The sequence below is a fragment of the Cryptomeria japonica genome, chromosome 7 (assembly GCF_030272615.1).
Source record: "Cryptomeria japonica chromosome 7, Sugi_1.0, whole genome shotgun sequence".
Classification (NCBI taxonomy): Eukaryota; Viridiplantae; Streptophyta; class Pinopsida; order Cupressales; family Cupressaceae; genus Cryptomeria; species Cryptomeria japonica.
The window spans coordinates 184394581-184407222 of record NC_081411.1 but is presented as its reverse complement, the minus strand read 5'-3'; the positions used below and the strand labels follow the sequence as shown (position 1 = coordinate 184407222).

The 12642-nt window shown below is 33.2% G+C and overlaps 1 protein-coding gene and 1 long non-coding RNA gene across 2 annotated transcripts in view; one reads left to right on the top strand and one right to left on the bottom strand.

The window, feature by feature from the left end:
* Window positions 1-990: 990 nt before the first annotated feature.
* Window positions 991-8605, top strand: LOC131056382 (ankyrin repeat-containing protein At5g02620). The gene is made up of 3 exons (XM_057990747.2): window positions 991-1940; window positions 6035-6456; window positions 7291-8605. The coding sequence occupies exons 1-3, from the start codon at window positions 1463-1465 to the stop codon at window positions 8227-8229; spliced, it is 1839 nt and encodes a 612-aa protein (XP_057846730.2). The 5' UTR covers window positions 991-1462; the 3' UTR covers window positions 8230-8605.
* The window catches only part of LOC131857148 (uncharacterized), a 31293-nt gene continuing 20422 nt past the window's right edge, over window positions 1772-12642 (bottom strand). Inside the window, exons 2-3 of the long non-coding RNA XR_009358569.1 lie at window positions 3007-3056; window positions 1772-1905 (exon numbers count right to left, since the gene is read on the bottom strand). This is a non-coding gene — a long non-coding RNA (uncharacterized LOC131857148). The remainder of the gene's footprint in view (window positions 1906-3006; window positions 3057-12642) is intronic.

Sequence of the window (12642 nt, the reverse complement as noted above, 5' to 3'; positions counted from 1 at the left end):
GTGGTTCAGGTTACTGGGCTCGACTACAAAGCTGCCAGGTTCGCAAGCAAGTTGCTCAAACTAGAGTTTAAAGATGCAGCAACCAGTGAATCTGTCAAATAAAGGTCACTTTAAACTTTGGCAATTATGTTAGTCTATATGGGGATCTATTATCAGCCTCACAGATTGAGAGAATCATTATTTTGGTTGAAGGGATGATCATTCTTGGTCGTTGGGTGTACTAAGTTTATTGGTACCCTTTACCTCTCATTCCAAAATTTGACAAAATACAAGTTTACATTATTTCGTTCTATGTGCTAGTAACTAAAAGTATTTAATTGCATTAATTTCTTATCCCTCATCTCTCAAGCATACTCTCTCACTTTAGAGCACTAAATAAGAATAAATTGTGAAACTTTTGGATTATAAATATGCATTTTAGGACCCTTGCCTATTATCTTTGATTTTTATATTCTTAACGAGAGTTTATCTAATGAGATCTTGTCTCCTTCTAATGCAACGACACCTTAGAAGATATTTTTAATAGCAGTTGTCTATAGATCTTCAAAAGTAGAGTAGACTAAGTTTCACTAGGCAAGTGAAACAATATCATACAATAGGTTAGTAGGGTCAAGTTTTCAAGTACAAGAAGAAATTATGATCATGGTTTTCACTCAAAGTTTCAAACTTAACTAATGACATAGTAGAAAATTAGTTCAAATTTGAGATATTCTTACAACTAAGAGAACACATTTTCAAGATAGAAAGATCAAATAATCTAGAATCTTAAGAGCAAATATAAATATCTGATCAAGCAACAAAATACCCCTATCTATCTTTTTATTTTCAAATAGATACAATCATTTAAATTTCTATTATCCAACTTTGATTAACTACTTTAAGTTAATTTATATTTTTAATATATTTAATTAAACTAACCTAAAATAATTAAACCGTTTAAAAAAATTAAAAATATGACATCAACTGGAAACATTGTAAGTATCTGATTTGTGTAAGTAAAACATATATAATTTGTAGTCTTAGTAATATAGTAGAATATTTGGAAACATTCATCTTGTAACACTGACTTCAATACAATCAGAAGTCATGCAGAATCTTTTCATAAACTTGTAAAAGCTAGTTTTTCAGACCTTATTAACTACTTTATCCTCGTTTCTGATACGTCCAGTAGACCCACTTTCTGCCCTAGCCATATCGTTCTTAAGGCAATTTAAGTAAAAGATAGCAAGCCATTTGGTTTTGCACCAGCGTACCAAGTCCAAACACCCCCATGTTTCTAGTTTCATCGGCACGTACTTTAAAATTTATGCTTGATACTTATCGTTAAATGTAATTAATCTGATATATATCTTACTTTTAAATATATTTTCAGTAACGCAAAGTACTAGGATAACATTATCCTCCTTTCGAGGTGTATGTCTGTTGACATATCATTTTTTCCTGAAATTTGCAGAAATCTTCCATGGCAACTGAACGTGGACATCACAGCGAAGGGATCGATCGCGATGCGTACAATGCCGCAGTACGCCCTGGAACAAAAATTGAGACATGCAAACTTGTAGCAGCTCTCAATAGTACTACACCCGGAAGCAGAAATACTCTTCTTCATGTGGCAGCCAGTGTAGGAAATCTACCATTCATTGAAAAGCTCCTGCAGCTCAATCGTGAACTTCTGAAGACTACCAATGCCCAAGGAAATACTGCGTTGCACTTGGCTGCTCAGGGAGGTTTCTGTAGTGTTGTGCAGGTTCTACTCCAACAACAGCAAAATGGTGTGAATGTTCGCAATAAGCTTGGAGAAACGCCTCTGTTCAAAGCTTACGAGAGCAGCGATTTAGACATAGTGAAGCTGCTATGTTGCGCATATCAGCCAAGTATTCGCCAAAAGACAGTGCGCGGACAGACCTGTTTATATGTGGCAATAAACAAAGGAGATGCAGGTCAGTCGTTGGAGTTTGTATTTTTCTTTGCCTATTGATTTCTGAAAATATCTCTCTCCCTCTAAAATAAGAACATTTAGCTAAGATCGCCTATAATGTCACTTGTCACTTCTATATTAGTATGCATTCTGTTAACTTGATGCTGAAGTTTAATAGTAGTTTCAGGTGATTTTTTTAATTGAAGCAAAACTAAAGTAGAAGAATATAGCAGTTTTAACAGGTCGGAGTTTTGAATAAGTCCATTAAGTTTAATTGAGTAATTTGAGCTTTCAGTTTTGATAACTATACGATATAAAACCTTTTAATTGAGTAATTTGAACTTTCAGTTTTGATAACTATATGATATAAAACCTTTCAAGTATATAACAATAAAATGAAAAAAACTAGAATTCACATCAAAAACTAATAAAAATGTAAACACAAACAATGACACTTATCTTAGGAAGAGAACTAACATGTCACAGACACATACATATATACTTAAAAGTCATGACCACAAAGATCATAAAATATAAAAACACAAACACAAAAGTGACCAACAGATGACAACAAAGTTATATGCAGAAACCAAATAAAGATCTCTTTATAATCCTGCACATGGGAAGTTCCCTCAATTTTTAACTCTAGAAATATACTATTTAATAAATCAAAATCATCTCAATCTGAATGTGCACCAACAATACATTTTTCGCAAAGTTCTTAAGTAAATCTTTTGAACTGAATTTATTAGATTTCTAGAATGCATACTAATATCTTAGTTGTTTCTGAATTTGATTGTGTGACATATTTTTGTATCAACATTTCAGATCACACTCTGTGATCCATCATCAAAATGATTAAAAAATGCAAGATATAAAAGATGATAAATTGCCAAAGAAACCTCTTGAACTGCCATTTTCATCTTAACATAGAACTTTAAGTCTACTTTCCTGAAAAACATACTACAATTGATTCGGACCATCTAAAAGAGAAAACATGTTCTTCTCTCACCCTACTACTGTAATCCTTAAAGAAAATTCTATAAGATAAAAAGAGAATCAACATCAAAGCATGCTCGGAAAGAGACCTTTATACGTTGTCTGAAATGCCCAAGTGACAGTCTGCAGCAGTTCAAACCTGACAAAGTTCAAATACAGTATCATAAATAATGAATCCACCTTAACAAAACAGAAATCTCAATGTCGTTTCAAGATGTCAATCAATAAGTTTTCTGTGGAATCCATTTTGAAGTCCAATTGTCTATGTTGGGTCAACAAATATTTTTAGCGTCTTTGCCTTGTTTGTTAGATTCTTCGTCTGCGTAGATTGGTTATCTATATATTGTAGAATAAACATTTGCATTGATACATCAGAATTTCGTATTTGGTGCTCTTAATAATATAGAGATGAATATCCTGTTTCTGTCATGGATGTAACCATTTATTGGTGAATCACATGATTCGTTGTGTTTATGTGAAATTCAGTCTGTTCTTTATGTTGTCCAGTGATACATATATTTTATCTGTTTGTTTTTACATAACAATTATTATCAAATTTAAAGAGAATTTGTTAAGACCACTATCAAACAAGACAAAATAGGGGACGTAGACAAATGGAGAATTGAGAAATTCTCTTAGAATTTCAGGATAGGGAAGTTGCAGCTGGAAGCGTTGCTAATTAAAAAGAACCCTTCGATCACATTTAAAGGAAAATCAATAAAGACAACCTGGGAGGATAACCACATTATAATATTCTCTTCTATTATCACTGTGTTCAATTTGGAGGTTGTTATTACATTTTTGACTACAAATTTTATGTGGCCGCATCATCTTTCAGGATGGAGATTGTTATTATATTTATATATTGCTTATGATTGCCCTGAGGATCAAGTAAGAACGTAGATGATAAATTATCATCTATAGATTGCCTTAAGGAAAATCTTAAGGATGGAAGATACAATAAGTGTAACCATGAGGAAGTGAGCTTAGAGAATTAAAATGAACTAACAAGAAGTATGATTAGAATGCAATTATGTGGGTGGTGAGAATTCTGAGATGTTATTAGAATCTTGAGTGTGTCTATTTGCAAAAGTTTTGCACTATAATTTTTATGATTAGTGTTGAATGTGTAGATCTATGTGTGGCATTTATTCATTTGAGTAATATCGTTATAAGTTCATGTGGTTGTGGTCTAGCATGTCAAAAGTCCCTTTCTAACAAATTATTACGTGTTCAAGGATTCAATAATATATTGAGTGATTTTGGAGAATGGTTTTTCGTCTTACTAAGGGTTTTCCTAAGATATATATTGCATCAGTTCATATGATTGTTCTATTTATGTATGTTTTATTTGTGTTGTTTGCACTATTGGATCATGTGTTATTGTACCCTCCAGACCTATGTCTACATCATAAATTCATTTCAAAAAGAATCTTAATGTGACATGTTATTCACTATTTTGATATGTTTCCATAAATTGGAATTTGATGAAGAATAGGCTCAACTTGTTTCATTAAATATTCTTCTTTGATGAGAAAATTGAGAATCTGAGCTTGAGCGATAAATATTAAAAACATGTATACTATTTTTCAATTCATTTTCTAGGTTTTATAGAAAAGATAAGTTGCCCACAACAAAAAGAATTGATAACAATAGCATTTTGATAAATGGAGGTACCATGAATAAGTTATAATTCTAACATTTCATAATAGATATACCAAAGCATTTATAGTGATTACTCTGATGAAATATGATAAGTAACAACCATGTGTAACACAGTATTGCAAAGGAAATAAATCAAAGAGGTATTTATTAACCATCAAATGAGCATTGACATCTATGAAGAATATTTCAACATAAACATGAATTTGAGACCAAAACCTAGCCATTGTATTAGTTTTATGATAAGAACTCATCAACTTATATTTATAGACTTTGTCAAAATCTAACTTGACAAACAAATTTTGTGTCATTTATATGCTTCTAGCCTAAAAATAGATTATTAAGAATATACCTTCTTCTAAGAAATATCATTTATTCAACACTCGCAATACCTTAAATAACAGTTTTTTTTTCATAGAAAACACTCTCGACTTTTTAAGGGAAAAAAATCTATCTAGAAACATCTTGTACTAGAAATGTAAATTTTAACTATATCTTCAAGGAAGTCTTTTATATCCTCCCACTTGCTATCCTCTCTCAAAAAATTCATCGAAAATTTCTAAAAGTGTAAGGTAATCTGGTTGGGATTTGTGTAAAAATCACGTTCATCCATAAAAGAAAACAAATTCTCTCTTTATTTCTATAATTAAAATACTTAAATGAGGTTGCTTCTTGAGCTTCTGCTACCTTCGTTTATGCAATGGATTCAAGCTTTTATCCTAACACCTTGCCCTCTATAAATAAATATCCAGCTTGCACAACTCCGTTTCAATGAAAGATTGGAGACTTAAAAAGTTACCTTGAGATTAAAGAGAAGTGGTTTTCTAATGCCATTTTTTTTAAGCTAAGAAAGTAATACTTTGAAATAGAGTAACACCGCCAATCAATCAATAATCCATCTTTAAATTTCCACTAGAGAAGACACACAAGTTGAGTATTTTTAATGGCAACTACTCAATCCAAATCTTGTTAGAGGCTTCAATTTTAACCTGTGATTAATCTTTTGCAGCACCAACTAATGGCGCTAATTCTGTTTTAATGTTATGTTCGAATAGAAAAGGTGCAAGGTTTTTAGACCTAAAATATACAAAATATATTTATTTGTGATTTGATTGGAAGAAAAATCAGTGAGAACGCATTCTCAAGCGAGAGAACGCACGTCCCGCGAGGTCTGAGGTGAACAGGGATTACTGACGTTTTCAGAATCTCGCTTTTAAAATTTACAACTTTGACTGATCTCATTCTCTTAAGTTTCATTTATCATTTTGTTTTTATGAGATTAGACTGTATAATGTTCTTGTTTAGGTTGAACTTTGTATCGCTTCAACAAAGATAAAATAGCCATTCTTGAACAATATCATATTTAATATAAGAATAATTTCGTTGTTTTAACCACGTATATGTTTTATAGGGGAAAATGTCACTTGACAATGATTTTGGATGTCTATTTTCCAGATCTGGCGAAGCATGTGTTAAATTCAGTAGATGGAAAAGAATTAATCCAAGAAAAGTATGAAGATGGCGATACAGCCTTGCATGTAGCCACTCGGAAAAGCTACTTGCATATAATGAGCCAGTTAATAAAGTTTCAACCTGAATTGTGTTATTGGGTTAATGACAATGAAGAAACACCGCTTTATATGGCAGTGAAATTGGGGCATCTGGAAGCAGTAAAAATGTTGGTAAAGGAGAGGCCAGATGCTGTTGAAATACGGAATTGTTGTGGAATGAACGTGCTACACTTAGCTGTCCAATTTAGCCAAGTGCGAATTGCTGATTATTTGAGAAAAGTGGTAGGCCTGTCAGAACTGGTGAACCAGGGTCTTGAAAGTGGAGACACGCCTCTGCATATTGCAGCAAAGAACAAAAGCATTCGCGTAAGTTATTTCTATCACATGCTTCTGTCAGAATTCTCAACATGATATCTTAAATTTTTCAATGAGGTAAGAACAGAGTCATACTAAAGAAAGTGCATTTGAAGAAACCTGTGTTACTCATGCGGATTAAGAATTTATTGGAAAAGAAATTGATGCTTATCAATAAATGCTAACCTGAAATATCAGAATGTCCATCAAACATCTGATTCCTATTTCAAAAATATCAATTAAAATATATAATAAGTTTATTCAAAATCTGCCCTTCTATTCATTATAAAAGATAATTATTTTTAGAGACTTTATCCATTCAATAAATTGTAATTGTAATTTGAATTATTATCCTAGTGATGGATCATGGAGTGCTATCCTAAAGGTTGATTCAGAATACTTGTTACACAATTTAATCTATAAAGCATTGATTTACTTTCTAGACTAAACTGTGTAACAATTTTATGACTCCTACAACTCTTTATTATTCTAATGACGGATCATGCAATGTGATGCGAAAGGTTGATTCAAAATACTTGTTAAACAATTTAATCTAAAAAGCATTGATTTGCAGTATAGATTGTGGAAATCTTATATCATTAGCTACAATGATATATAAATAAAATGGACAATCAATATGAAAAAGAAATTCAGCATAGATTACACTTCTGTTTCTCCAACATACTGTAAGCTTTGACTTGTTTAGGTAATTCATCTTAAACTAGATAAGATCTTATTATAAAAGAAAGTGTGATTTCAAATGAATCATTTAAACAAATCAAAACTTAAGAATGTAACTCATCTTCATTGCAGAACTGCCCTCTAACTAGATAATCTATTTTGTAGATGGTGGAATCGCTGCTGCAAATACAAGGTATAAACAAAGATGCCGTTAATAAAAAGGGCTTAACGGCCCTCGACATTGCAAGAGAAAACACAGAGTACCACGAATGCCACAATATGATATCAAAGCTGGCGAACTATCCCCCAAAGGGAAGGCATTTCCTGTATACCTTCCCAAACGTGAGCCCACAAAAATACCAGAATGCCATTATGCTGGTGAACAAAGCATATGAGGACAGGCGCAACGCAGAATTAGTGGTGGCCGTGTTGTTAGCAACAATGTCATTTACAGCCGCCTTCACCATTCCGGGCGGTTTTAAAACGGAGCTGGAGAAGGAAGAGACAGAGAAAATGTTAGGTTCCCCTCTTCTGATTGGGTTGGTTTCGTTTGAAGCATTTCTCATTTTTGATTGTCTGGCCTTCTTTCTGTCGCTCCTTGTGGTGCTCATGTGGCATTTGAGTACACCTCTCACCACGGGAAATAAAGTAATGTTCCTTTCTGTAACCAATATCTTGGTTTGCTCCAGCTTTGGCTTCACGGCGTTAGCTTTCGTTGCTAGAGTGTACACAATGCTTGTGCACAAGATTAACACTTTGGCTTTCTTCGTGCTTGGCTTCTGCACCGTCATTTGTTGCTGTGTTTTTCTCCTTCTTCTCTATGTGAATATAAAGTTTGCAATAAAGATGGCGAGATTCAGTCATCTGCATGGCGTAACTCCTCTTGTTGCTGACCGAATGATAGAGTGTCTGTGGATGAAACTGGAACGTCTGGGGTTTTTGACCGGCTGCGCCCGGAGAAAAACTAAGTACTCTAATTGTTCCAGAAAAGGCAGGGCGAATCTTAACAGTGGGTGTATGGAGAATGTTCAGATAGAACCTCGAAATCATGTAATTGAGGGACTTGACCAAAGACAAGGGATAGAGCATAGCTGCCAGTGGTAAGTAATGATTGGGAAAAATCCTTTAACAAGTCTGAAATTTCCCTCCTAGAGTTCTGCAGACTAAAACTTCCGAGCATCCAGCCATAAGCCCAAGTATGGATGGAATCCTGTAGATTATTTTAAAATATGATTTTGTCTGTATTGAAGTTTTGTAAGTTGAATGTTGATTTAAAACTTTCGAGCATCTAGTTATAAGCTTAAGTAGTATGGATGGAATCTTGTAAATTATTGTTAAAAAAATATTTTGTCTGTATTGAAGTAAGTTTTGTAAGTTGAATGTTGATTGAAAACTTTCGACCATCCAGTCATATGCTCAAGTATGGATGGAATCTTGTATCTATTATTTTAAATTCTGATTTTGTCTGTATTGAAGTAAGTACTCTAAGTACTCTAATTGCTACAGAAAAGGAAGGGCAAAGCTTAAAAGTGGGGGGTGCAGAACCTCGAAATCATGTAATTGTGGGACTTGACCAAAGACAAGGGATAGAGCATAGCTGGCAGTGGTAACTAATGATTGAAAAAAATCCTTTCCTCCTAGAGTACTGCAGACTAAAACTTCCCAGCATTCAGCCATAAGCTCAAGTATGAATGGAATCCTGTAGATTATTTTTAAATATGATTTTGTCTGTATTCAAGTAAGTCTTGTAAGTTGAATGTTAATTCATTATTGTGAAAATATTGCACAGGATATGGTTTAAGTCCGAAATTCCAGCTTAGTCTAAATAACGAACTTTGAATTTTTTATTTATTTTTGGAGTGGGTCCATATTGTTTCCTTGCTTTGCTATGGCTTTATTTCAGTATCAGCTGGGTCAAGATTAAATATTTAATCTCATTCAAATTTCAAAAGGATCTTTGATCAAAAATTTATTTAGTATTGTTCTCCTTCATTCCTGTGAGCCCATCATATGTTAGAAATTGCCAAAGTTCCATAAAAATGTAAGTCCAGAAGTTTTTATTAAAATTTTAAAGACTATTAAATGTTGGAGTTTCAAAGTTTTCATCACATCTTTTTTTTCAAATCTTACATTTTTTCCTTGTTTCCATTGAAGTTTCAAACTTTCTCTTATCAACATTCCTTTTCATAATCCTTACACTAACACAAATGTTGGAGTTTCAAAGTTTCCGTCACAACGTACCTTTTTTTCAAACCTTACATTTTTCCCTTGTCTCCATTGAAGTTTCAAACTTTCTCCTATCAGCATTCCTTTTCACAATCTTTACACTAACACTTTACACTAAGTTATCTTTCGAAGTTGCAATTTCAATCATTCTTTTACATGCATCATTTATGACATGAGTTCTTTGGTATCCTCAATTCTCAACTGCTAAGATTTCCTTATATATATTATATAGAATCAAAGATGTAAGAATACCTAAAAAATGATACTTCTCAATATGACTTATGAGGTATCCCTCACTACTAATCCCCAACATTTCACACTACTTATCATATCTAGTTTGTGAGTTAGAACCTATTCTTTCTTACATACCTTGTAAGATGAATTCCTCAATATCTGTGATCTCCAACTCTCCACATTTCACTTCATGTATCTTTTCGAAGCCAGTGATGTGAAGATACTTTTATTTGTTTTCTTTTAGGCATAAAGTTTGGTGTACTCCAAATCCCCAATCCTTTAGAAATGGTATGAATTTTAAGGCATTCTCAACCCTCAAATCTTGAAACTCCACAACACTTCCATCTTGCACAACTATCACCTACTTCTTTACACAGTTGACAAAATCATTAACAACTAGATTTGATTTTTCAACTAATCCCCAAAATAAATATCAATCTCAAGTGTACAAATTTGAACACAGTTTCAATGATGGAGGGTGGAGATTACCATAAATTCATTAATGTAGTGGTTAAATTCTGACTCTTAATAGTCCTCACACATATTCTAGATCACTCGATCAATGGAATTCATGTGATCTAAGCTTGCCTTACATGTCTCATTCATGAAATATAGTTCTTTTGTTCATTCTAAAGAAATACAATAACCAACAAAGCACTATATATGATAAATCATTTCCAAAAAAATCAATCATTTTTACTCCCCATGCAACTACAAGCATTGAGCAGCTTCCAGGTTTTTAACTCCTACAAATTCAAATACAAATTCATATGCCATTCATGCAACATATTTTGTGAATCTCAAAGAGGCTGTTGTATTTTAAATGATTTTTGTAGTTGAATAAATCCACGATTCCCTTTGTAAATCTTCAAGGGAATCATGGCTTAGGAATTCCACTTGCCAAACTTGCTAGTATGAATGTAATATGAATTAAACGAATGATAGAATTTTAATTCATTAAAAATTTTGTAATAATTTTTCCTCATTACATCTGGATTTCAATTAGTTTGGGATAAGTTGAAGTGCTTTTTATGCACTTCATACACAAAAAAAAACACCAAGGTATCTTATCCTCTCTTGAACAAAATCTCTTCTTATGCTAAACGTCGTGATCATACGAGGTGACTCGAATCACAAGGGGGACTTATGTTTTGCTTGAACTCTTGCTTGAATGCATCTGCAACGTGGAAATTCACTTAACTAAAAAAAGGATGAAAGGTATTGAGGGTTGAGAAAGACTACGCTACTCCTAAGATCAATGATGATAATGGATCATGTTCGAATTGACATACTCCTAAAACCGAGCTCTGCTTCGCCATGTTATTAACAACTACACAAAACTGATGCAATCTTCCAAGGAAAACAAAAGGTTTTCATTTCATTAACATTCATCCAAATACCCAATATAATGGTGCAAATTGAATAAACATATCCACAATTGAACTTAGCACATCTTGATGTTTAGGATAACTATGTCTTGCAATTCAAAATCATCTAACCATAAATAGTATGAACTAAGGAAATATCAACATCCACACATTACTCCATCACAATAATTGAACTCCATCTAACATGAGGATCCAACAGGAAACCATGCAATTTGTATGAAAAGTATGTTTATTTACAAGCTTGGCAACAATTTTTGCCTTCTCCTACTCTACTTCTAATTGCTAATTGCTTGCTATCCAACATCTATCAACTATTAACCATTATAAATGAGGAGAAAAAGCCTTATATAGTTCTCTCAATACAATTGAATGGCCTAGATCAAATCCACATCAATGGCCAAGATCAAAAGATAGAAACCCTAATTAGGATTTGTTACACCCATTACATAACATTTAATGCTTGACCAATGAAAAAATTACATTGAATTGGACACATGTCCATAATTGAATGTCAACCAATGAATGATGAGGTTAGGTACATTGAACTTTGTGCCTTCATGTGGTAGTTATCCTCCTCATTGGATGAATCAAGTGAATTGAATCTACATGCCTTGACTTGGAATGTTGTGATTGGGTTGATGAAGGTGAGTTGTCACCACCTCAACTTGCTTATCTTGTAGATCATCACGAGTGTAGGTGATTTAGGCATATCTCTTGATACTCAACATTATCCAAGATCAATGATGAATTAGACGATGGCGGGAGACGTTACCAAATTGTATCATCTTATCCAATTTGATCAACTTCACCTATCCTTTATCATGATGTGTATCACCTTCAACTTTGGAATGTATATCTACTCTTGGAATTTCCTTGACATACTGGTTGTGATCCTAGATTTATAGAGGAAATACAAGATTGTCATAACCTTTCCTTCATCATCAATATGATGCCTTCCAGTATCTTAGCTCTTGATCTTGCATGCCTTTTGTTATCTTATTTATTTTTCATTTCACTTGTGTTTGCCCTTCTTTACCTTGAATGCATTGTCCTTATTCCTCCCTTACCATGTTGATGAACCTTGGGAGTATTCTTCATCAACTTCCTTGCTTAGCTTGACATTTTCCATTGTGAAGTCCTCCCTCTTGCATTGTTCAATCCTCCTCACCATTCTGAAGTGTTGTGAAAAGCTTTTATTCTTTGCTGCAATGTTTCTTTTAAATGCTTGCAGCTAGTTCCTTCATCCTCTTTCATCAGTTGCCTACAAAACAAACAAGGATATCATCAAATATGCCTGATGATAGAAAGGAAAGTCTCCCTACAAAGGATATTCCTTCTTCATCTACTTTTCCCTTTGTTCCTTCTAAATATACTTACAAAAGCACAAATTTTAAAAGGATTCATTATAATACTCCTTCTTCTCAATTAGGAGTAGTCATAACATAATATCAAAACAAGGTTTTAGAGGGCAAGGACTTGGAAAATTTGAAGAAGGAACTAGAGTCCCTATAAACCGTCCTACACAAACTAGTACCGAAGGTCTAGGACATTATCATGATTCACTTATGGATGACCTCCTTATAATTCAAAATTTAAGGAGTATCTTGTAAAACATATAACTTATCGTCCATCTAAGGGTGCTTCTTCTTCAAAAACTCCTTTTTGTTCA